The 25,607-nt window shown below is 43.2% G+C and overlaps 1 protein-coding gene across 9 annotated transcripts in view; it reads left to right on the top strand.

The window, feature by feature from the left end:
- The window catches only part of MICAL3 (microtubule associated monooxygenase, calponin and LIM domain containing 3), a 190,885-nt gene that overhangs the window by 147,180 nt on the left and 18,098 nt on the right, over positions 1-25,607 (top strand). For 7 of the 9 annotated variants that reach the window (XM_082241384.1, XM_082241380.1, XM_082241379.1 and 4 more), the window contains 10 exons: positions 285-422; positions 4,085-4,147; positions 6,506-6,598; positions 7,195-7,329; positions 8,485-8,576; positions 11,120-12,971; positions 14,838-14,932; positions 19,370-19,420; positions 22,471-22,578; positions 23,649-23,742. In XM_082241384.1, the coding sequence (XP_082097510.1) occupies positions 285-422; positions 4,085-4,147; positions 6,506-6,598; positions 7,195-7,329; positions 8,485-8,576; positions 11,120-12,971; positions 14,838-14,932; positions 19,370-19,420; positions 22,471-22,578; positions 23,649-23,742 (2,721 nt within the window). The remainder of the gene's footprint in view (positions 1-284; positions 423-4,084; positions 4,148-6,505; positions 6,599-7,194; positions 7,330-8,484; positions 8,577-11,119; positions 12,972-14,837; positions 14,933-19,369; positions 19,421-22,470; positions 22,579-23,648; positions 23,743-25,607) is intronic. The other 2 variants (XM_082241383.1, XM_082241385.1) reach the window with 1 other exon arrangement.

Raw genomic sequence — 25,607 nt, 5'->3', positions numbered from 1 at the left:
GAACCATTTTTGGCATGGAGTGGAATTTCCAAACTGCAGTCCTGTCTGTGCATGTGTGGGAGAGGGCGAGTGAGTCTGGAGGGGAGCATATGCATGCATGATGCTGAATTTTACCTGTCTTCTTTTGCCAGCTGATCTCCGCAAGTAACTTCTTTCATTTTTCCCTCCCTTTCCCTGCATTTCTTTCCTATTGTGTGTGCTCCTTTTCCTTCCCTCTCTTTTTCCTCCCTTTTATCCCTTGCCACTCCATCAACATGATCCACCATTGGCCTCTTGTCTGCTAGCTGGAAACCTGAGGCTGCAGCAGATAGTAAATCCGATTGATCCACTGGAGATCTTGGCAGATGTGCATTGGACACACATCCGTCAGAAAGAGGAGGAGGAAAAACTGGGCCCTACTTCTAAGTCCTCCACCTCCAGAGGTAAACGTGTCTGCTGCGTTGACCCCTTCCATCACAAGGACATTTGTTCCCTATTGATTGTATCTCCAGAAAGGCCAACTCTCAAATGTCTTAATGTCACTTTTAGCAATGTTCATTTCAGGTTGGTCTCCGTTTGTTGTTGCTTACAAAGGCCATCAAAAGGGAATCTTCCAGGCTTGCATCCCTGGTTACATTTACGTTCCGATGCTCTCCTACTTATAAGGATCTAATTGTTGCAGGAGAAAGATCTGAATGCAGGACTTGATAGACCCTTGGCATGGTTTAGCAGGAAGTCTTAGCGGAATTTTATTTAACTCTGAAAACAAATTGTTATTCTTTGTGTCCACGACTTAGAGCTGTGTGGACCCCAAATTTTGTCTAAAAGCAGGAAGTGCCAATTTTCTTAAGATAGTACAATGTTCTCCTGATTAAATTTGGCAGCTCCTTTTGTGACAATACAGTTGGTATCTGATACGGTTTTGCTTAACATTAAGTAGGAAGGAGAAGATTTAAGGAACCCTACTAGGTGCTAAGTGCCCTACTAAGCTCCAGGTACAGAGGAGGATATGAGAGCAGGAATTGTCTTGGTTTCCTCTTTCAACCAGCTTCAATACGAGCAGAAGTGTCTTAATCTTAAAGTGAAGATAAGACAGGTGATCCCACCCTTGCTGAGGCTGAGTGGAAGAGAGGCTCATGGCACTTCCTGCTGTGTCTTACTTTCCCCGGTGCTCTGAACTTAATAAAGATATCATAGCCAGAGATGGTCCTCTCTCTGAGAAGCTTGTTCAAGGAAGTTTTGGCACCTAGGCTTAGGAAGTGGCTTTTTAGGAGCCTGAAAATATGCCATGGAATGGTGAAAAAGTATGAGAACAGGGTTGCAATGATGGATGTCTGCTAGTATGCCTATGTGGGGTATAGTGGAAGGCAGTCCTTTGAGCAGGCCTTTAAGTGTTCTGGGCTTCCTAAAGCAGATAGAAGCAGTTCTATACTAGTGAGAGCTTGTGGTGACAGCTAATGCAAGTCAGAAATGTGAAAGCAAGTAAGTCCCTAAATATCAGGAGCAGAGAGGTGTAGAAAGTTACATAGAAAGGCCAATCCATTTTTTAAAAAAAACCTCAGTGCTGTGGAGACCTCAGTTGGAATTTGGGATCCAGAGTAGAGTAACAAGAACGATGAATGGCCTAGAAGCCAAATTATGTCTGGAGAATCTGAAAGAGTTGAGTATATTCGTTGTGAAGAGGAAAGTTTTACTTTTGCATTTATTTAAATATATTTATATCTACTGCATGACTGAGAAATGTTTGAAGAAGAATAGAGAATGCAGTGCTAAATAATTAAGTTTTAAGAAGGTTGCTCTTTCTTAAACGTTAGGGGAAATGTCCTAAGTATAAGACAAATATTGCCTATGACAGTTCTGGATTCTTCTTCCTTGGATAATTCTTTTAAAAGCTGAAACTGAATGCTTTTAAGTATCTTGCCTGTAGCGAAAGAGGTATTGCTCAATGCTCCTTATTCTATGCAGCATTTGCGGGGAAATCCATACAAAGCATTCTCTGTGGGCCTCGTTAACCAGAAAAAAGCAGGGCGTGGAAACTTGAAAATTCTCTTGCATTGCCTCTGACTTTCTGTGCAAAGCAAACCTGTTGCTGTTGGGATAGTGGGCCCTTTCCTGTGCTCAGAGCTCCCAGGAGGTTCCTGCCTTTGCCATTGCCTGTAGCTGATGTTTGTTATGTCATTCCAGGTCTGTGTTGCTAAGGTACTTCCCATAAAGTAATTGCTTTGCACAATAACTGTGCAGCTTGTTACTTTCCTCTTGCAGTGGGTTCCAGACTTCTCTCTAGGTAATTCTTCAGCTGCAGGGATTCATCATGTGCCTAGTATTCAGAGAGCAGCATGTTCCTGCTACAAAGCTGTCAGGATCTGTAGTCCGTTTAGGTTCAGTTTTGGTTATATTCTCCAAATGATTTGCAGTGTCTCGTCTTCCCTCTAATATAGAACTAACTTTTAATGGATGTTCTGTGTTTGATTTATATTGAAAATAAATTCTAATTAGAGTCGGTCATGTGGACACTCTTTGCAAGAGAAAGGTTATCTTTTCATTCTCTACACATTTCAGATGTCAGGAAATGCCTAACCTTCAACCTCTGGCTGCATAATTTTCCCAGCCAGAATTCTCCTGTTTTTTTGGAAGCCTCACATAGGTGCTGTTAGTCTTCAGCCACGCCTTTCATCATCCAACTGCATATTCGATCTGTCTGTCTCAGGGAGTCTCAAACTTTTTTTATAGCAAACCTCTTTAGGTCAAGGGAATTGTTCTTTCCTGGTTCTAAAGTTACAGGGCCAAAACTGAGAAGGCCCAGTCCCAAACACCGAGAGCTTATTTCTCAAAGTAAAATAAAATTTAAAATTGAACTTGGAATGCCAGTAAATCTCAGGACCTAGGAAATTTTATAACAGAAGTAGATGTTTGTTTTTGCTTTATTCCACATGAGTGTGTTACATAAACTTTCACTGGTGACCTAGAATTTGAATCTGTGTGCCCTTCTTGGAATCTTCTGAGTTTTCTTTCCTCTTATCCTATTCACCATCTTGATTTTTATAAACTGTAAGCTGCTTTTACTGTCCACAGATTAATTTAGTATAAAAGTACTCTTCCTTGTCACATAAATAACAAATACAAGAGAATGGTGAAAAGAGACTAGGGCTTGCTTAAGGAGTACCATACAGAAGATGGTAAATTAGACATAAAGTCACTCCTTTGTATTGTCTACAGTTCTACAGCAAAGGCTTTGTCAGGTGTGAGAAGTAAGAACCTGATGATTTTGAAGGACTATTAGGAAATAGGGAACAGCACTCTGGGTAATGCAGGCATCAAATGAGTCTGTAACAGATAAGCTTGGCAGAAGACACAGAGAACTGAAGAGCCTTTGGTGTGAGGACACTGTTCTAAACCCAACACTTAGGCATACATAAACCCAATGAAATCCTTGAGTTTAAGTAAGCCTAACTCTGTGCTGGACTTAGGCCACTGAGTGCCTGACTCCACCTGGCACCCTCTAGGTGTGTTCAGCTACAAATCACACAAACACTGGCCGTTTGCCACTGTGATGGAGCTGGTGGGAGTGGTAATCCAAAATATTTGAAGGCACCAGTTTGGGAAAAGTTGATACAGCACTTCACACACTTTAATGCATTAAATGCATGGGAATTGAAGAATCAGTTCAACCATCCAAAGGGAGGCGGGGACATAATACAGATAGGGAAAGGGATACATTTTGCAGGACTGTTGTGATTTGAATGAAAAGAAATGGCCTGCAGTAGTCTAAGTGAGGCTTGATTGATCCAGAGCTCGGACAAGGATTCATCTGCAATCAGAAACGAACATCTTTGCACCACCTCTCCTTGCAGGTGGGTAGCAAAAACCACTGCAGCAATTACTCATGCTTCAAGGATTCATGCTTCATCTTTCTCCCCCCCACCCCCCGCCTTTCGGAGCAGGGGGCGGGACGACTTTGGTCTTCCCTGTGTTTGGTGTCTCCTTGGTCTGTCTGCTCTTCTTGAAGTTTCCCTCCCTTGATGTTTCCGTTTCAGATGTTTTCACTTTCAAAGTGTTTGTTTCGTTGCTTTGAAATTTATTATTATTTTATTTTATTTTAATTCAGCATCGGACCTTCCCTCCATACGCCACGAGGCAGTGCAGGCGTGGCTGGAAGCAGTCCCAGGAGGTAGTTTTGCTGATGTTCTGTTTTACAGCTCACAAGTAACCCTGCCCGCCACTGCTGGTGCTCCCACCTGCCCGGAATTTTAGTGTTCCAGCTGCTGGCCCTTTTTTAACCATGGAGCTATCTATGCCTTTGGTGCTACTGCATGCTGGGTTTGGGGAGAAGGGAGGAGGCTGCATGTCTCACTGAGATGGTTAATTCTTGCATGAACTAGGCTTCCACGTTAACCTCTCCCAAGGCAGGCCAAACAAAAAAGAGGTCCATGTGTATTATGAAGGAACTGCAGCTGTTGTTGAGGAGGAAACGGATTTTTCATTTGTGCAGTAGGAAATTAGGACCAATTTAAATCTAACGTTTCTTGTACGTGGCACTTCAAAGAAGCTATGCAGATCCCTCTATGTTTTGAAGGTTGTTTTATGCAAATAATAATAATAAGGCCATTTATATAGAACTATATAGCATTATACAGCAAAGGGTTCAAGTTACATTTTTCTATCATTAATCTTTTTCTCATTAATCCTGTAGAATAGGTTAAGATTATTCCTGCATTGAAGATGTCAGATCATTTTAAGAGACGATAGCTTGCCTTGTAGCTTCCTCTGAATTCATAGCAGAGGTGACATTTGGATTAGAGACATTTTCTTCACAGCCACTATGCTACAATAGCCCATGTGCATATGGCAGACATGAGCCGGGTGTAGTCCCAGGCACCTGGCTGGAAAATATCACAGCGACTTGGAAGCATCATATTTACAGCGGCCGCTAGTTGTGAATTTCTAAGTTCTTCTATTCCTGAGAGAAACCTGGGCACCCCCTGAATTTGGCCTCATTTCAAAGAGGAGAAAACACTTTAACAAACCGAAGCTTGTTGTAACCCTAAAATATGAGAGAAAGGTGGAATATGTTAGCTGTTCTTGCCAGACCATCTTCTGGATCAGGGGTAGCCAACATGGCACTCCAGATGTTGTGGCCATTTAGCATGCTGTCTGGGACTGAAGGAAGCTGCAGTCTAAAACATCTGGAAAATGCCCTACTCCCTCCCTGCACTTATTATTCAGAATAACCCCTGTCACTGAGGGCATTTTAGGAAAGAAGAACCAGGTTTTTACAAGCTAGAAACTTAATTTTGCATAATAGAAAAGTGATTACTTGAGATTTGGCACCTGAGTTTTGCATGAATGTAGTTAGTGCATTTCTAAAACCTTTTGCTTCTGACAGCAGAGCTTACAGGACGGCTGCATACCGCCTTATCCAGTTGTGGCTGCTGACCAACTTGGACAAAATGTTGGCTCCATTCGTTTCTGGCTACAGTAGTGCATAGCTCACAAATTTTGGTGTGACAGCTTTTATCCCCTTGCACTTCATCTTTAACTGCCTAGTGTGTGTAAATGCATACTTGTACAATAACTGTGAATAGGTACGTCTCTCCACCACACCAATATATGTTTGCACCAATGTGTTCCCAATCTGTACCTCCATTAAACATGTCACTGACTTCTGAGGTCTTTATTTTTATTCTGTGAATCAGCCTAAGGTTATTCTGTGAACCACCCTTAGACCTCCGGGCATGGCGGTATATAAATTCAATAAATAAATAAAATAAATATATCTTGATAATGTTAACAGGGCAGTCATGGGAAATTGCATGATAGCTTGGGCAATTACAAAATTTCATTTTTTAAAAAGGATGTTCCAAAATGTTGCATCACTTAGCGCCAATTCTTTTAGTCTCTGAGATGCTATATTCCACTTTACCCAACCAGTGCTTGCTTTGGATAGTTGCACAGACCAGCCAAAGTCTGGTAAACGTATGCCAAATATGACTGTGCTTTGAAACTACTGCTTTGCAAGACAAAATGCACCCAACAGAAAACAAATCTGGTGTCATAGACTTTCAGATTATGATCTAAGAGGTCGCCTAGGCAATTTCAGGGCAGAGATGGGTAAAGTGAACCAATTAAAAGTATCTGTGAGCTGAGCTATATGATCAGTAGTGTAGTATAGTGCAACTCAAGGTTGGCTTTACCATTTCAAATGCAAATAGGTTTGAATGCTTCCATGTTTTGTTTAGGGTTTTTTTTAAAAAAAAATGTTCTATATAGTTTTCTCTCTGACATGCTAGGTTTAATATGCAAAGTGTGGTTTTATGGGGGCAGCATACAAACATACAGCACACCTCAGTTTTAACTAGTGGTATAGTTCAGCAGCGTCTGCATCACATGATATTACTGTTTCTGGCGCTTAGATCTTCACACACAAAAGTGGACTTCTGAAGAGACCACAGTACAACTTAGAACTTGAACTTACATAGATCTGTTTTCTCCCCTACCCCCGTTTCTTTATGTATCATATTTATTCTAGCCCTGTGTGAGGAGAACGACTATGAAGATGAGGCAGGCACCGAGCCTGCGGAAGCTCTTGAAGATGGGGACACCGGTGCAGAGTTGGATGATGGTATGGGACCATGAACTCCCTAGTGTGTTGTCAAACGTAGTTTCTGTAGTACAAAGTCATGTCTCAAACGGGTGTAGTGGTGGTATTTTGTGCAAGACTTAGCAAACCCCAAAACATTTGAGCTCAGTGCATGTGCTGTTTTAGCAGTGTGTGAATGTGTGTGGAGACAGTTGTCATTACAATTGTAATGTTTTATTCAATCGAGGATTAGCGGTGCTCAAGAAAGCTTCTGAGATGAGTGGAGAGAACCTATTGCTATCAATATTGGCCTAGAGCTAGCCATATTCTAAATGGGTATACAAAAGTAATAAAGGTTATGTTAATTATTCAGAGAATGTGCCAAGTCCTTGGCCAGCAGATTGTTTTAATGGGGGGGGGGGGCGTTTTGAGAATCAGATGCAGAAGGTGAGCCAGCCACCCTCCGTCCATCTGATTGCCTTCAGATCTTACTGTCACAGCCACCATTTCCCTTCACTCATCTCTCTTGACTCTGGGTTGGCACGGTGAAATCTTACCACAAAAACACTCTAGATTTGCATGTCAGATCCTTTAGTTTTTGTTCTGTTCCTTTCCATGTGAAAAACAATGGGGAGCAGATGACATCCCATCTGATGCAGAAGCAGAGTGCCGCTTGCATCAAGAAGAGGCAGAAGAACTGGAGCTGAAAGTCTCTGAAAAAGAAGAAGCAGAAGAAGAAGAAGAGACAGCTGCCCCTTCCGTTGAGACAGAAGGTACCAAAATTTAATCATCAAGTCTGAAGCCCCAGGCAGTTTTGAGCAGTCTGCACTGCAGGCAGTACAGTATTCTAACACATGGTTCTCATTATCATTAGGTAAATCTGGTGGCAAAGTTGCCAGAGAACATTTGCAGCTCAGGGAATGCTTGCAGGTGGCTGCCATGAAGGTGTACACATGGAAAATGTTGTGTCAGGTTATGGGAATGATAGTCTTGCTTAAGTCTAGGCTGCCTTTTTAAAACCTGATTTGTCAAAAGCCGAAAAAGAATAAAAGGCCAAGGAATAATACTTGACATCTGACATTTTTATGGCAGCTGATCTTACTTGGATATTCAGGCTTCATAAGGGGGTACTAGCTGGAGCCATGTTCACATTGGGGAGTCTTCTCAGTATGGGATACCTCTGTGGTGCTAGTTTCCATCAGTGGCTTCCTTTTGGCTCTATAGAAGGAGGACTCCACGACTTACAGCCAACCATCTTAGACTGGCAGGAGTCTTGTGGAAGCTGCTTCTGCTGTCTTGCCTTTGGGGTTTGTTACTATCTTCCCTGGAAATGAAGGCTTCTCTTGTCATCTTCTGGCTTAATTTTCATCCTGCCCTTCTAGAATTTATGGAATTTGCTACCACAAAATGTGGTGGTAGCCACTAGCTTACGTAGCTTTGAAGCAATTAGGCAAATGCATGGAAGACAGGGTTATCAATGACTATAAGCTACAATTCATGTCTCTGAATCCTTCTTGTGCACTTCTCAGAGGCATCGCAGAGGCCACTATGGGAAGCAGGATAGACTAGGATTGACCTTGTGTCTGGTCCAACTACCCTTTACTGCTAAACATATTTCTTTTTGACCTGTAATGAGCCACACCTCTACAAGCAGTGTAATATTTTAGCATCTAAAGCTACAATCCTGTGCATACCTATTTGTGAGTAATCTCCACTCATTTTAATAGTACTTGCTGCCAAGTAATATGCATCACATCAGGCTGCACTGACCATAGCACTGTGACTGTCTTGTATAACTGGGTGGAATGGTAGTGTTCAAGTTAAGTACCAAGTTGACTATCTGGAAATAAGCAAGGAGGCGGCGGTAAACTCAATGCACTTCATTTGGTTTAAAATAATTATGGACTTATTTGTTGGTTTTCCTTCAGACCCTTGCAAGCTTTGTCTGCCTGATCAGTCACCGTGTGAGAGGGCTGCTCTGCCGACTCCAGCTGAAAACCACAAGGAAGAAGAAAAAGAAGTAAGAAAAGGGATTGTGATTTTCTTAATAGCTAATGCTTGCGTACCCAGCTGAGTAAAATGTTAAAAGAGAAACTTGATCACAACCCCTGATTCCATACACAAAATATTTGTAAGCTTATTTTCAATTTTTATTTGTGTTGCTTTATAATAGATTGGCTTGCAACATAAATGCATGTGGAAGTGCTTCTCTCATTGAAACAGGACTGACAAATAATTGGTTTGGAATCTCTGTATAAAAAGAAGTTCCAAACATTCTGCCATGAATATGCTTAGAACAAAAATTGGTGAAAAATTAATGGGAATGCGTTTTAAGAAATTAATTGAGGTAGCTGAAGCCACTGAATTTGTGAGAGTGCTGCCTACGTTATATTTGGTACTTGGGGGGGGGGGGAATCCAGAGTACAAAACAGAGGCCTCATTTGTGAACACTGTGCTTTTGTACAAATAGTGACTTTTAATAACAATATTTATTATTCATAAAGTTGCTCAGCAGTCTAAAGCATATTTCAAAAATCAAGACAGGCCCTTTCTACACACTTAGAATCCTAGGAACACAAACCTACCTATGGAGAAGGTGTGATCTCATCCCTGTTGGTGCTCTCATTTTTGTTGTTTTTGCAAGCAAAGCCCGCAGTGCATCCATATATTATTCTGTAAGGACACAGTGCATATGCATTTAGAAAACACTACTCTTCATTTGATTAACAAGAATTTATTTATTTATTGAAATATTTATATCCCACCCATCAGCTAAATGTCTATAGAACAACAGAAAATACGCATCTTTCAAATGACTGCCCCGCCCCCACTGTAAATGCCTGAGTAAATAAAATCATTTTAAGCTAATGAAAGAAGGGCCACTACAAGACAGGAGGCCAGCTGGGACACCATCACAGAGAAGGCTCTCAGGTCATGGATACAATATGTGAGGCAGCTGACACCTTAGGGTGAAGCCATGTTTGACTTTTGTACCTCATGCTCTGGAGTTTTCTTAGCTTTTTGAAAAGCTGATTTACTTTGGATGTTAAGAAACAGCTTGCTAGTATCAAGCAGTACTTTTAATTGGCTATATTCTGTGACAAGGGGGGTGGGCGGTGGCAGAATGAGACTTTCTCCTTATTCTTTCCCATAGATTTGTAGGTAAAAGACTCATTTCCCAGAATCTTCTTCAGTCTTTTGCAGGACAATTTTCCAACTTATTCAGAGCTGAGTCAGTCATTCCTTGAGGATGTGTCAGAAGTCACCCAACAATCATCTTTGCTGGCACTTCGTGTGACTAGTGTTATGAAATACAATCCACGTGCCTTGTGTTTTTTTTAGCACAACTTAAATGCTTAAATTCAAAAAAATACAGAACAATACAGAACACAGTGTCCAAAAAGTACACAGCGATCTAAATAGATATAAAAGTAAAGCTGTCATAATGCCTGAAGAAGGAATAACTCATATTGGCTAGTACTGTAGTCCTTAATCGTGGTCCTTATTCACCAGCTGTCTGTCTGTTTTGCCTCATATTACTGAATCTGTTGAGAGCTAGGGTTGTGAATTAAATTCTGATAGTGGAAAGTACCCAATGTTGCATGGGAATTCTTAGAAACAAAATCCTCCCTGATATTTATAACTGGAAAATGTGATTTGTTACAAGGGCTGTGTATGCTCCCCAGTCCTGCCCCAAATCAATTCAGGAGGCTGGGTTAATATTTAGTTTGGTTCTTTTAGATCCTATGCAACTGGGACAGGGAAGGAGAAATTGTTTCTTCTTTCTTGCTTCCCCAACTGCACTGCAGAATGCAGAAGGGTTCAGTCTTGCTGGGTTCTTCTTCACCAGCATGCTTCTTGCTGGGAACAGATCACTGTAGTCGGCGGAACTTCACCCTTGGTGGACGACTAGTGTATGTGCCAGGTCTGTTTGCCACCTTCCCTCTCCCATGTCAATGCTCCCAACGTGTCTTAGCTCAGTTTAGACCCAGGCGTCCCTGCTGCCACCGCCACCACCAACGATGCCACACCACTTTACTCTATGGCCGCTTCTTACTCAGCTATTGCTGCTGTTGCCACCACCAGTATATTGCAGGTAGCGGCTGCCTGAGCTGGACCCACGTCACTACCACTCCCACAAACAAACTTCTGCATCAGCTATCACCATGGGGGCCATAAACAAATATGAGAAACCAACCTGCAACATGGGGACAGTTCTCCTGTCCCCCTCTCCCCCACGGTTAGGTTCTCTTCCCACTTAGGACCTTTGCAGTCTTGGCCACCCATTTTTCAATCCTGCTTGGGTCTACTTGCTCAGTACTTTCCCTGTAGGTGACACACTGGCAATCCAGATCCCTGCAGCCAGCAATATTGCATCCTCCTCATATGAGGAGAGTGTGCATTCTAGAATATTTCCCAGAATTGCTCGTAACAATCTAGGGGTCTGTGGCAAACATGGAGCAGCTGGTATATGTACAAAGTTTGGAACTCCTTGGTCTAGAACCTGCTGGTGGGTGTTTTGTTCCACTGATGATGCTCTGTGTTTTATATCTGTCTGTGTAGGACTCAAAGGAGCTTCTTGCAACAGCGCCCTGCAAAGATGAATCCCCAGATGTACGGTTTTTCCCTGAACCGTTCCTCCCAGGAGAGGAGGCGCAAGTCAAGATCTCTGATGACCAAAAAGTCAAAAGCCCACCTGCACCACTTTCTCCAATACGGTCCCAGCCAGTTGCAATGCCTGAGACTATCACACCAACATCACCTGTAAAATCGCAGCCAGCAACTCCTGCAGCACCTGCATCTCCACCTGCCACCCCCTTGCCTATTTGTTCACAGCCTTTACCTTCTGGTGAAGCATCCATTCAATCTCCAGGGGAACCTGTGTGTTTCCAGCCAGTCCCAGCCTTAACTTCCACTCCTTTGGCCAAGCTTGCCCTAAAAAATCAAGATGGAGAGATGGAAAAATTGGGGAGCCCTACCACAGCAGAAGAAGCTTTGAAAAGGAATAATCTTGTGGAGGAGTTCTGGATGAAGAGTGCTGAAATCCGGAGGAGTTTGGGTCTCACCCCTGTGAACAGAAGCAGAGGACCAGAGCCAAGCTTTACCATTTCCCCCCTTGAGTCTGCCCCCCTGAAAACATACACCCCTGAGCGTATTTCAGAAGAGAAGGGGATCCACATTGTAAAACCTCAGTCAAAGAAGCCAGTCACAGCAAAGCTAGACAGTGAGCAGTTTTCTTTGCTGACTCCAAAGTCCCCATCAGAGAGAGAGTTGAAAAATTTAAGTGATGTTAAGAGAGAGCTGTCCAGCAGTTCTGGACTGGGTCTTCAGGGCAGTTCATCAAACATGAGAACATTGGCCAGCCAGAGTTTCAACACTTCCGATTCCACCATGCTCACTCCTCCATCCAGCCCTCCTCCTCCACCACCTCAAAACGAAGAGCCAGCAACACTACGGAGAAAAAGGCACCAGGCAACTTGGCAGAACGAGGCTGAGTCTAAGCCGGCTTCTATGCAAACACCTCACCCGCCACCAGCAGCCAATGAAAGGATCCGGCCAGCCAGGGAGCCATCCCAGCCCTCCAGAGAGGAGGTACGGAAATCATTTGTGGAGAGTGTAGATGAGATACCATTTGCCGATGACGTGGAGGACACTTACGATGAGAGGACTGAGGATTCGAGCATCCATGAAAAATATTACACGCCCCCCAGTAGACCGAGGCCAGAGAAGTCTCTTCACCTACATTTTGTTAAGGAGAATGGTGGGCCACCATCAATGGAAGGGGGGAGCCAGCAAAAGAGAGGCCTCTCTCAAGTCTCTGCAGAAGCGAAGGAGCTAGCAGAGGAAAGAATGAGAGCCAGAGAGAAGTCCATCAAGAGCCAGGCCTTACGCGATGCCATGGCTAAGCAGCTATGCAAGATGAAAGAGCTGGAGATGGCCAATGCTGCTGGCGCTGCCAAGTTGCACAAGGCATCTACCATGCCTTCAAAGACCAAAGAGCTGTATTTTGAATCCCAGAAGCATTTGGGTATGAAAGCTGGCGAAGGCCCCACGCTGAAACACGAGGCTAGTAGTGACAGGTTCTTTTCACCCTTTGCAGACACCAGTGGGCGTGATGGGTCAGTCACATCCTCAGAAGGCTCTGGAGGGAAGAGTAAGAAAAGGACTTCTCTCTTCTCCCCCCGCAAGAACAAAAAGGAGAAGAAGTCCAAGAATGACAGCAAGCTCTCTGACAAATCCAGCAGTGCGGCTGAGGAAGCCACGAAGCCCAAATCACTGTGGAAGTCTGTGTTCTCTGGCTATAAGAAAGACAAGAAGAAAAAGACAGATGACAAATCCTGCCCTAGTACACCTTCCAGTGGGGCCACAGTGGATTCTGGGAAGCATAAGGCGTCTCCAATTGTTAGAGCAGCAGGTATAGTGTCACTGACTGCATTCTTTAGTGAACCTGAAAATCTTTTGCAGATTCCTTCCATGCACAGAATATGAGCCCAAGAGATATTTGAGCAATGTAACCTGTGATTTGGGAGGTGATTAAGGGGGGAGGGGAGAGATAAGCATAAAAAGGCAGAAGAGGAACAAGGAAAGCATGAAAAAAAATAGTAATTTACAAAAGCATGGGATTTCTAGTTTCAGCTCGAGGAATAGGAATATCTGTTCCTCTGGATGTTCATGTACCCCAGTTCCAAGCAGTCATGGATGGTATCTGGCGAACAACACACCACACGCTCCCTTTGAAGTGATGTATGCAAGGCACATGTATATTTTCTGTGGGTGCTTTCAGGGACTTCTTCAATTCTTGCAACCTCTTTCTCTTTTAAAAATGAAATTGTTGAAACAGCTTTCTTGTGGGAGGCCAGATTGGGGGGGGGGGCAGTTGCTCTGATGATGATTGAGAATTAGCCCCCTACTCCTAAGCAGCATATTCATAGGCATGCACATTTGGGGAAGGGGTACACAGCTACCCAGTGGTATTACTGTCCCCTGCCTAACTGGGAGCAGCTGTTTTATCCAAGGGCCCCAAATGGGCTACAAAAGATCCCATCTGTGGCCTAGTTTTGTGAGGCATGACTGGACACATCCATGAGTTTCCATTTTGCTGCAACACCCAGACTCTAGGGATATTTGAATCAGCAGCAGTGTTAGGCTTGATGTATGAGTCATCGTTTTCTCCCCCCAGTTCCCATCTCAAGCCTGGTGAAGTCAGTATGAACAGTCTGCTTCATTGTCAACCACGCTTGGGAGTTTAGGATTAGGTTCATCTGGTTCTGTGCCCTGCTCTTATTTTAAGCCACTTGGACAAATCCGTTTGGAGGATAGTGTTCTGAGTAATCTGATGGTTTTCTTTCTCATATATTGTCTGACTCAGTTTATAACTTTTGAAATAGCAGGTTGATTATCTGGAGAATAAGTAATAATGGTGCCTCAGACGAAATCAGAAATATTCAGCAACTTGCAGCTTGAGGCCCAGCTCATAAACTTCCATTCCAGTTGCAATGGTATCAGCCTAATTGGTAGCATACCTTCCAGATAACTTGCTTGGCATGGAAAGAACAAGTCCCAGCTGTTCTTCAAGAAACATCTACACTGCTTTTTGAAGAAAAGTATTGGAGAAGTATAAATCAAGGCATCTGAGAAAGTTACTAGTGGAGGTGCAAAAAGGTCACACTCTTAGATCTTCCGCAGATTATTATAATTAATGCCAGCAGCACGATATCTCTTTCCCATGTCATAGAAGAGGAGGGATGTAGTCTTACTGTAGGTAAAACAGGGACAGATAAACCTGGTGTTTATTTGCTTTCTTCCACTGAACTCATAGATGCATAAACAGACACTCCTTCTTATCTTCACAACAACCACCCTGTGAGATAGGCTAGGTGAATACCTCAAGGTCACCCAGTGAACTTCATGACCAAGTGAGGATTTGAACCCGAGTCTCCCCAGTTCCTGCCCAGTTTGACACTCTAACCACTGCACCACCATGGCTCTCAGTGATGAGGTTAGAAATAAATTTAGTAGGGACCAGGGAGGAGAAATGTGTCCTTCAGCATTAAAGAAATTGAGCACACAGATGTCAAAGAACATCATTAAAAATGGGGAGGGGGAATCACAAACGGCCAGGGCATTGCTCCGGGAGAAAGGGGCATCTGTTCTAGTCAATGTAGCAGCAGCGGGTGGTGTGTTGTTTTTTTCAGACTTCAAGAGACTCATCATCTAAGTTCGTTATGATGCCAGCTGCTCCTCTGGCTGTGTCATCTGATTTGTTTCTTTACCATTGCAGATTTGCAACTACGTCGACACTTAAGCTTCTCTGAGGACTCTGACCTCTCCAACGATGACGTCTTAGAGCGCTCTTCACAGAGATCCAAGCGAGAGGTAAGATTAAACTGGGTGGGAAATGTTGAGCTAGCTGTGCTCTTTCAAAGCCAAGATAAATAATGAAACCTTAGGAAAGCTGAAGTGATTAATGTTTAATATTGCCTATTAATTTACTTTAGCTGGGCTGGAAGAAACCTGCAGACAAAAGCCCACTTTTGGATATATCTGGGATTATACTGTAAAAACTCAGTGTTTATGAAGAACATTGCTTTTCACATCTATTAATAACTATATATGGTATCTACATAGGTCAAATGATCTGCCTATCTATACAAACACACTTTTAGCAAATGTAGGAACTGTGACATGCATATTTAGCACACTGACCACTTAATTGCTTTATATCAGTTGTCCATTGGGGTATAGAACAAACACATTGATCCAGAAATATAGGTCCTCCTGAGGAATCCTCACTTATGGCCTGAAATGCTGGATCTCTTTCCTAAATGATTCCACTGGCTATGTCTCGACCTCAGTTGTGTGATCTGTAGCATCAATTTATCATCTCACATTGCTCCTGTTGAGAATGAGATGCAGCTTGCAAAGCTGGTATGTTTGTTCCAGTTGTTGTTCCTCCGATGTGTACTGGGAATGGCTTGTATGGATTACACCTCATGACAAACCATATCACTGGTTTAGGACTCAATTTCCAAGCTTTATGGGAAAGTCACTACCTCATCAAAGAGGTGCTAAGTTCCTTGCACTGTTCAGTTTTGTGACAGTGAAGAACACCCTACAAGCGCTGTTTCAAATGGCAAGATGGAGGTCTTATTTGCAAGTATGATTATTTGCATGTTGAGTAAATAATTTGTACCTTTTCCTGCTAAAAGATCTGCTTGTGAGTAAGCACTCAGAATGGCCACTTTTATCTTTGATGATAAATTACAGCTCAGGCAGCTGTCCAAGGATGATGATGTAAGCTTGTAAATGTGACTGTCTTTCAGATGCTGAGTTTCTTCCCATGTTTAACATACCTATATTTGAGCTGTTGTTGTTTTTTATTGGACCCTTCCCTGCCCCCCCCCAACTTCCCACATGCTTGCCTTCAGGCTTTTCCTGGCAGGTTCCACATTACATCTGGGATGCAAAGGAAGGAGGAGGTACCTGGGGATGCTGGAAACAGCATCATGGGAGAGGGTAGTAGTAACAATGTGGTGGGTTCTGATAAGTCATGAAGCAGTTACTTATTCATGTCTGCACAGAGCAGAAGTGGGAACCTGTGGCCTTCCAGATGTTGTGGGATTCCCACTTCAACCTTCCCCAGCCAACATAGGCAATAGACAGGGAGGGTGGGAGTTGCAGCCCAGCAACATCTGTAGGGCCTTGGTACCCAATCCCTGGGCTTAGAGTCCTGAAGCTGCCTCAACGTTCATATAGCTGCTTAGCATGGATTGGTTAGCGCTTCTACCACATCTGATTCACACAGGTGGCCAACATGTGATGAAGAGTGAGAATTACTTCACCCCTAAATAGCCATTGGGGTGCTTAATGGTTGTTTTGTTGTGTATTTTGAATATTGCAGACATTCCAGGTATCTTAATCCTCAGCAAAGAACTGTTATTAATATGCATTGAGAGTTGCATCAAGAAGGAATATGTACTGAAAGAGTAGAAGTAATTGGTCATTTTACCAATCTTAACTCCTCCAGTTACATGGATGAAAGGATGGTTAAACGTTCCATGGACTAACTAATCCTCTCCAGTTCTGATATTGAACTGGGATGCATAAAACAAAGCAGCTCCCTTATCTCAGTAGAGAGATCAGGAGCAGTCTGCAGGATTGTGTCAGTGACAATACATGGCTTGACTGCAGTGAAGGAGAGAGGGGAGCAGCTGTGAGGAAGAAATACACAACTGCAGTCTGTTCCCCGTTGCTTAGTTGTACTTCATAGAGCCACCTTTGCTCTTCACTGCCCCAGTGTGATGTTTTCCATGCTGGTGAGTTGTGAGAACAGAAATGGCAGGGTGTTGTGGGACGGTCTTAATTTGATTACTAATCTGGAATGCAAGGGCATGGTCTTGTGTGTACCTCCTGAGCCAGTATTTTCTTCTCTCTGCTACATGACCGATCATGAACTGCTTATAGACCAAAACCCAGCAGCTAGCGCTCTCGTTGCAATATCAGATCCTCTTCCCAAAGGTTGCCTGTTTGATGTGGTTTACTGTAATGTTTGCGATTAGCTCTTTAGTTTTGTCTGCTGTCTAACACTAGAAGCAGCTTCTAAATAAATGCTGGTATAGCTTCCTATGGGATATGTGCTTCTTGGAGCTTGGGCCAGTGTATGTGTGTATGTGCTGATGTTGTAAATATTTGATATACTTAGTATCTGGCTGTTTGTTCAAGGAAATATTTCCTTCTCTGGTAGCCTGATGAAGGCTGAGGTTTTGTCTAAAGCAGGGGTCCCCAACTGTCATGGCTGTTATGGTCATGGAGGACCCCTGCTAGTTACAAAACAGATCAACCTTTGGCCTGGTCCACTAGGCTTTTCTTATGCTCTTATGCTAAGGGGGATGTTTGACACTGTGGATGTCACATTGGAGGACCCAGAGTCTAAACTCTGGTTGCACTTCAGTTTTCCCTCCATGTTTATGCATTTATTTAATGAAGATTAAGTGTACTATGAATCAAGGGACTCGGGTGGCGCTGTGGGTTAAACCACAGAGCCTAGGACATGCTGATCAGAAGGTCGGCAGTTCAAATCCCTGCAACGGGGTGAGCTCCCGTTGCTTGGTCCCTGCTCCTGCCCATCTAGCAGTTCGAAAGCATGTCAAAGTCCAAGTAGATAAACAAGTATCGCTCCAGCGGGAAGGTAAACAGTGTTTCCATGTGCTGCTGTCGTTCTCCAGAAGTGGCTTAGTCATGCTGGCCACATGACCCGGAAGCTGTACGCCGGCTCCCTCGGCCACTAAAGCAAGATGAGCGCCGCAACGCCAGAGTCGGCCACAAGTGGACCTAATGGTCAGGGGTACCTTTACCTTTACCTTTAAGTGTACTATGAAAGTACTGAAAGGCAGAGTGACGTGTGTGCTTTAAGCAATTCCATAAAAGGTACCATACAATTGCAAAAAAACTGGGCACAAAATTCAGTGTTCTGAAAAATCACAATTCATTTTTTAAAAAAGAGTCACACTTATAGCCTATGAAACAGAGATGGGGAAACTCTGGTTTACTAGCTGCTGCTGGACACCATTCATCCCTGTCCTTTGGCTGAGCTTCCTGGGACTGATGGGAGTTGTAGTCCAACAATTTCTGGAGGGCTACAGTTCCCCCATTCCTGCTATAACACTTCTGAGATGGGTAATGCCTTGGGGAGGAGGAAGATTTTCCAGGGTAATTGACCGGGCTTCAATGCCCTGTTTGGCTCTTTGCCCTGCATAACTATCCAAAGCAGCACCACGTGCAAATTTTCATTTGCAAAATTCTTTAACTGAGTGCTTTCCAGTGAAAACAGGGTGGAAGGGATGCCTAGGTGGCCTGTGGAAAACCATAACGTCTGTAAAGGTAAATCTCAATTCAAGTAGAAGATTGGAGTCAGAACTGAATGTCAGACTAGGCATTCATACACAGTTTCATTAGACAAGAAATAGTTATGTGACTCTTCCTCGGGGGAGAAGCACAGATACACATATGGGGGGGGGTATGATCAGCTGCTTTCTCCCATGTGAACTCTGTCACTGCCATAGTTGTCTTTAAACTCCCTCCTTCCACTATTCCTTCTGAATAGTGATAGAAGCTTTGCAGAACCCTTTTCTTCCAATCCACCTGCTCTGCAAACTTCCATTTGCTTCTGCCTTGGCCCAGGCAAGGATGCAAGCAACAGAAGAGTGAAACGAGGAGAGGGCTCTGTGTAATCCTCTTTTTACTGTTCATGCAGGAGCAAAGAGAGTTAAGCTTCTGCATGCATTTAGGCTTATGATAGTGAATCAGTAGGCTGAGCAACAATAATAACGTCTCTTAATTAAAAACAGCTGCTTTGTTGCTATGTTGTACCTAAATTGGTCTGGCCTGGACTTCCACAAGTTGTGATCCCTGCCATCTCCCAAGCTGAAGAGTGCTCCCAAGCCATGTATATTAGTGCACCAAGACTTTGATGAACCAACTCTTTCTGTTGCCTGTGACTACCAAAATTGGCAGCGGGGGTTGGGTAGGGGGTAGGGTTGTACATCTGACAGGCTACAATACATGGCTTGTAGGTTGCATTTGGGTTTGGGTCACAGGCAGTGCAGGCCTGGTCAAGTATTTGTTTCCTGATTCTGAAGCATTCACCCTCATACATAGTGCCATGTTGCACTTCGAGCAACCTTTGTGTTTGTTACTGTTCATTTTGTTTTCAGCGTTTTAATGTTTAACTGACTGTGCTCCATTTTACGTGTGTGGGTTTTATTATTTATTTATTTTTGCCTTTGCCATTCCTTCCCCCTCCCCCTTTTAAAGTCGATTTACGTCCCACACGCCTTGGCATTCAAGAGATCATACGCGTCAAAGGTAGTGTCTCCATTCTCATTGACTGGCCACAGTTGCATGCATTCCCATTATTAACCTACCAGAACTATAGTCTATGTCCCATCTCCCTGCCTTTGTTTGTACTAATGTAATTCCTGACTGTGCATGTATGAAATGGTTAAAAGAAAATAAGGACAACCTGATCAAGGAAATGTCAAATCCTAAACCTTCATGCTCACTTGAAATGCATGCAGTATGTGCATCAAGGATCAACCAGAGAGAGAGAACCTGTTGATCTTTGTTTGTTGCTTTTAAAAAGGTTTTAAAGGGTATTTTGCTGGACATATTAGGTACTTACTTACATCTGGTATAAATTGAAATTATTTTACTTTATTATTTATTGTATTTTTATTCTGCTCATCCTCCAAGGAGATCAAGGTGGCTTACAAGATTTCCCCATTTTATCCTCACAACAACCCTGATAGGTAGGGTAAGCTGAGAGGAAGAGATCAGCTGAAGGTCACCCAGTGAGCTGAATGGAGATTTGAGCTTGGATCTCCCCAATTGTAGTCCTCTACTCTAATCACCATGCCACACAGTAGCCTTGGCCATTATCATTTATTGTTTCTGTACACTCATATAAGTTAGTGTAAAAAATATAAGTATACACATAGGTAGAGTGCACAAAACAAGCATCATTTTACCAACAACAACAGCAACAACTTTTGCAAATACTTGTGTTGATTCCCACAGTTCTCCAAATCATTTGGTTAATTCTGAATTATTGATAAAAGCTGAGGTATCACAATATCACCTCAGTTGCCCCTCTTCCCATTCTAAGCACATTCACATCAGTGGCTGTAATTGGTTTTGTACCTGTTCCATTTCCCTAAGGAACTCTTGAGTTCTATGTGAGTGTGACCTAGATATGTCAAACTGACTTCTCAGCGAGCTACAGTTCTCAAGATTCTTGGGAGAAACCAGTATCAAGTTTGTTGTGCAGCGATGCCTTCCAACTCTGCTCACAGGTTATACAGTGGTGCCCCGCAAGACGAACGCCTCAGAAGACGGAAAACTCGCTAGACGAAGGAGTTTTTCGTTTTCTTAGCCGCTTCGCAAGACGCATTTCCCTATGGGCTTGCTTCGCAAAACGAAGCTTGCCCCGCAAGCTCCGGGGATAGCGGGGAAGCGCAGCGCGTCTTCCCCGCTGTCCCCGGACCTCTTTTGAAGCAAGGGGCGGCGGGAAGAAGATCGCTTCTCCCCGTTGCCGCCCCTTGGTTCAAAAGGGGTCCGGGGAGAGAGGAGAAGGCGCGCGGCGCTTCCCCTCTGTCCCCGGACGGTCTCCATAGGAACGCATTGATTGATTTTCAATGCATTCCTATGGGAAACCGTGCTTCGCAAGACGAAAAACTCGCAAGAAGAAAAAACTTGCGGAACGAATTAATTTTGTCTTGCGAGGCACCACTGTATTCTCATGTTACCATTTTGTGTGTCGAAATCTACACATCTATGAAGGCGTGCACATTGTAGTGTGAGAGTTGTCATCCCGGTGTGTTTTCTTCTTTTGGCATAGTATATGCTTCAACTTCTTGATGCATACATTAAGCCAAATGGGAAAGAAATGTGCAAGCATTCTCAGCTTAGGAAATGCAGGTTTTCCTGCTGAAGTGTGGATTTTAACATATAAAAATAATATGAGAAGTAGCACTTGGTTTCAGGTTGGAGTCTTGAATAAGAAAACAGTGAAAGAGGCAATTCACGGATTTGCTTTTCTCAGGGCAAACACATCACTTTTACACATTCTGTGGCCAAATACTTACATAAGCTACCGGTGAAAATGTTAGGTATGGGCTTTGTGGGGCTCCAAAGTGATCTTCCTGTGATTTAGCATCTTTTTAGCACTAATAAACTCTGGTAACGCTAATGACTTCCAATCTCTAATCTGACCAGGATTTCAGCCACCCAAATCTTGTTGACTTGATTTTTTAAAATGGCATGAAGGTAATAGGGGATGCTGGGATATTTGTGTCAATGAGGGGCAGCTCTGAATTGTCAAGGGAGGATAATAGGTTAGGAAAACACATGCTCCACACATCTTGTTACAACATGGATGTGATTTCTCAGCCCCAAAGCAACTCTGTAAGTTGCATGTCTATCTTGAAACTAGTTGTGTATATTAATGATTTTGACAAGATGTTTAAAAGACACTGGAGCATGTGTCCATAAAACTAGAAGACATAGGCAGCTTATAACCCCATAGAGCTAGTTCACACCACAAATTTATAGTTAAGTTGTATGATCAGCAGGCCCATGTGACACAACTGCTACTTGACCATTTAAGACTGCCGTTAGGGTGCTCTCACAGTTGTATGCTTGCCTAGAATGTTTTTATGTTAACTGGAAGGATATTTGTGTAGCTTTCCTCATTGTGTTCTAGTTTTGTATGTGCTAAGAATTGACTTTTTAATATAGGAAAGAATTCATATCGCCATTATTCCCTCTTGCAGGTTGAAGTGATTACATAGGCCTTTAGTGCATTACATAGGCCTTTGGATCATGAGTTTCCTCTATTGTTGCATTGAAAATGCAGGTTGAGTGGTTCCATGCCCTGCTGATTAAGTGATTGGTAGGAGTTGCAACCTGGACTCATGGTAGCACAAGGAAGTAGGCAGTATACCACGTGCTTTAATCTACAACGAACTCTCAGCCTACTTTGTAAGATGATTTGGTCATGGGTTTATTTTTTTTTACTTTGCCTAGGTCAAAAAGTAATACAATAGGCTCCCTTCTTTGTAAGAAAGTTGATGAAATCAGGGACACCTCCTATCTTTAGGGCAAGCCACAAGGAGAATTGAAGAGAATGCAGCTGTAACTGGAAGCTCTCTGTTAAATCACTGCTTTGCACCTGATTCATGCCTTTCCTTCACACCTTACTTCTGCACCAAGGCCCACGCACTGCACTGTTAGCACTCAAATTGACAGTTTGCCCACTGAGAAGAAAGCCCAGCAAGTAGCACCTTCTGTTCCTACTTACTGAGGCTGACAGCTTTGTTGTAAGGGACTGAAATGCATTCCTCTCTTTATTGCTGCAGAAAGCATACACGGAGGATGAGCTCAATGCCAAACTGACCAGGCGGGTGCAGAAAGCTGCTCGCCGTCAAGCCAAGCAGGAGGAGCTGAAGAGGTTACACAGGGCTCAGGTAAAGCCATAATTTTCATCCATAATTTCCAGGAAGAAAAAATCATGAGCGTTTAAGAAGATGACCTTCTATGTGCACATCTTTGCAGTGTGCATCAGCAAACTGCATGTCTCGAGGAAGGTCACATTACATTGACCTGTCTGTTGGTATGGTCCTGAAGTTTTCCCATAATTAACTGCACTTCCTACATGTAAGGTTTGATACATATTACTCTCTTGTTGCTGCCTGGAGTGCCGCTTTTGTAAGACACCAGTATGAGCATATACCTATGTACACTTCTGCCTTGTACGGATCCGAAACAGTAGCTGGAGAATGTGTGACTTATCAATATCCTGAAGACATTTCACACAGCAGCACAAACAAAAAGGCATATCCCTGCCCTGAGGAGCTTTCAGTCTAGATTTTGACCAAATGGAGACAAAGGAGAGGAAGGTGGGCACTGGGGCAAGAGGAAGAATATACACAAATTCATATAACTCAAATATAGTAGGGGGTTGTGGTTAAGAGATGTTGTGGAAAAGGTAGGATTTGAGGAAAGATTCCAAATTATTTGAAGGTATTTTTGAGAAAGGTGTGTGAGTACTTCCCACACATCTAGGGCTTGTCCATACTTTGCTTGTCCCATGCCTAGAAAGCATGAGTCTGAGAAGTTTTCTGTTCGCCCCGCTGCTTGCCTCATGAAAACCCACTCTTCAGTGCTAAAGAGGAGATTTCCCTGGGGGAAAGCAAAAGTGCAGACGAGCCCCTGGTCCCCATAGTGCGCACACCCTGAATCCTTCACCCACCATTTTTAAGGACACATAGAGAGCATGTTGCCCAACCAGGTACTTGGGGGGGGGGGTGGAATTCCCAGATGGGCCACTGTTTGGAAAACATCAATGCTCCCTTTTCCCCCAGGAGTTGATCATCAGTTACAAAACCTTAAGGCCCCTCTGGTGTGTGCCTCTGGGACAGCGCTTAGGTGGCGCTGGTCTGCTTTGGAAGCACTGGAGATTCTTGAAATTAGTATCCTGCCATTTGAACACAGGAGAATGGGAACCTATGTGTGTGTTTTCCCTCTTTTCCCATAGATTATCCAACGACAGCTGGAGCAAGTAGAAGAGAAGCAAAGGCAGCTGGAGGAGAGGGGAGTTGCTGTTGAGAAGGCTCTTAGGGGAGAAGCAGGTACCTTCCAGTCTTCCATCTTGTGTTTTTCTTTTCTTATTACATTTTTATGCAAAGGTTCATAGCAACCTGTGTGCTAGCTATACAGACTGGTCTCTTCCTAAACTGCAAGTTCTTTTATTAAATTATCTTTTTAAACAAATGAATTAAAATTCACCATTTCCCTTCTCTATCAGATCTTGGGCTTCTCTGCCTGTGAAGCTATCTAAATGGCAAGATCCCTTAGCTGGGTTTCATTTGCTCTGAAAATACGTCTCACTTCTTCAGGACAAAGTTTTGTCCAATTATTAGTTGCATCTTGGAAAAAGGTGGTAATACATATAGGTTACCCATCTGCTAGCTTTCCTTTAGGAAATAAAACTTGGTCGTGGCAAGGAAGCCTCCACTTTGCCCAGCAAGATGAAAAAGAGAAGAGATTAATTGATATAAGTTTGTGTTTTTTATTTCACTGTGCCTTGAATCAGCATTAGCACCCTCATAAGGGACCATCACAGAACAGCCCCAGCAAGTACCACATAATCTCTGCAAAATCATACACCGCTTCAAGGCATGTAGAATGAAATTCAATACAACATGTGAAACAGTTGTCATCGTCATCTGCTGTTAATAGAATGAACCTCTATACTTAATGGCCTGGTCTAATGAATGGTACTTGGAATTAACATAGATGAAAGACATTAAGAGCAGAACTAGATGTTACTGCACACACAGGACTGCTACTGAAAACCCAAAACTCTGTATGTAGTCTTCTGCCCACATACCCTTCTTAATGGCCAGTGAAATTTGCTATGAAACGTGATGTCGTCACTCTTGACTTTCCCTGCCTCCCTCCCTCCTTCATTGGGTGCCGAGGTGAGAGAACTCACTGCAAGACAGTGCCACATCACATGGTGAGTTTCACTAGACCTTATAGGGGAGGAAGAAGTAGTAATGAGAATACTGTTTTACCTGTAGCCCTGTGTCTGCCATAATGTCTAGTTCATCCGTGGGAGAGAACATAGCTAGATGATGCTTTCCTCGCTTGATGTATCCTAACACTCCTTCCTTGAGAAACGAGTAGAGGCAAACACACAAAGGCCCAGGTTATTTCACATGATCCATTTACCAGAGGTGTAAGAGGCAAGCTACTTGGTGAAAATGAATTGAACTTAATTTTGAGATATGCCTTTTGTTTTACTGACCTTAAGTTTGGGAAGGAAATGTAACTAAATTGACTTTCCTCAAAACAGCCTGGAAGAATTGTTTTTCTGCTTTATTTGAAGCTTGGATTGACACACTGAAATTTCCAATAGGAATGTGGTAGGATTATAAGTGACCGGACAAGGCATTCTCAATACTGTCACTTGATCAGTGCACTAAGAACAGATACTACCTGAACATTACACTTAATTATTACAATGTATTTCTTTTTATTACAATGTATATCCTGCCCTGTTCTGAAATTTCCTGGTAAATAACAGCCTATTTGAGACAGATATAACAATATCAAAGGCAACACAGGATGAATTAAATTTTAATCCCTTGTGTGCTATCCTTGACCACCAAATGACACCCCAGTTACTGGAGACTTTCCCTAACTGTGTTAGATACCCAGGTTTTGGCAAATTAGGAATTCCATAATTGTGGATTAGACCTCAGGAAGCCTTATGTATCCTTACAGTTGAAAATTACTTTGCAGAGAGTGGCCTACAGTGATCTTGGCACCTGCAAGGGAGCCCCGGGGAGGGAACTGTGTGGGACTCAATCTCTTTAAGATTGAAACCAGCAACATCTAGTGCACCACAATCACAAACTGAGCATCATACCTTGTCCTTATTTTCAAAGGCAGTCTTCCCTAAAGCTACATACAGATATTAACATTTTTG

This window comes from Podarcis vaucheri (assembly GCF_965113315.1).
Source record: "Podarcis vaucheri genome assembly, chromosome: 10".
Lineage (NCBI taxonomy): Eukaryota > Metazoa > Chordata > Lepidosauria > Squamata > Lacertidae > Podarcis > Podarcis vaucheri.
The sequence above is the reverse complement of the archived record's forward strand: the minus strand, read 5'-3'. Positions and strand labels throughout refer to the sequence as shown.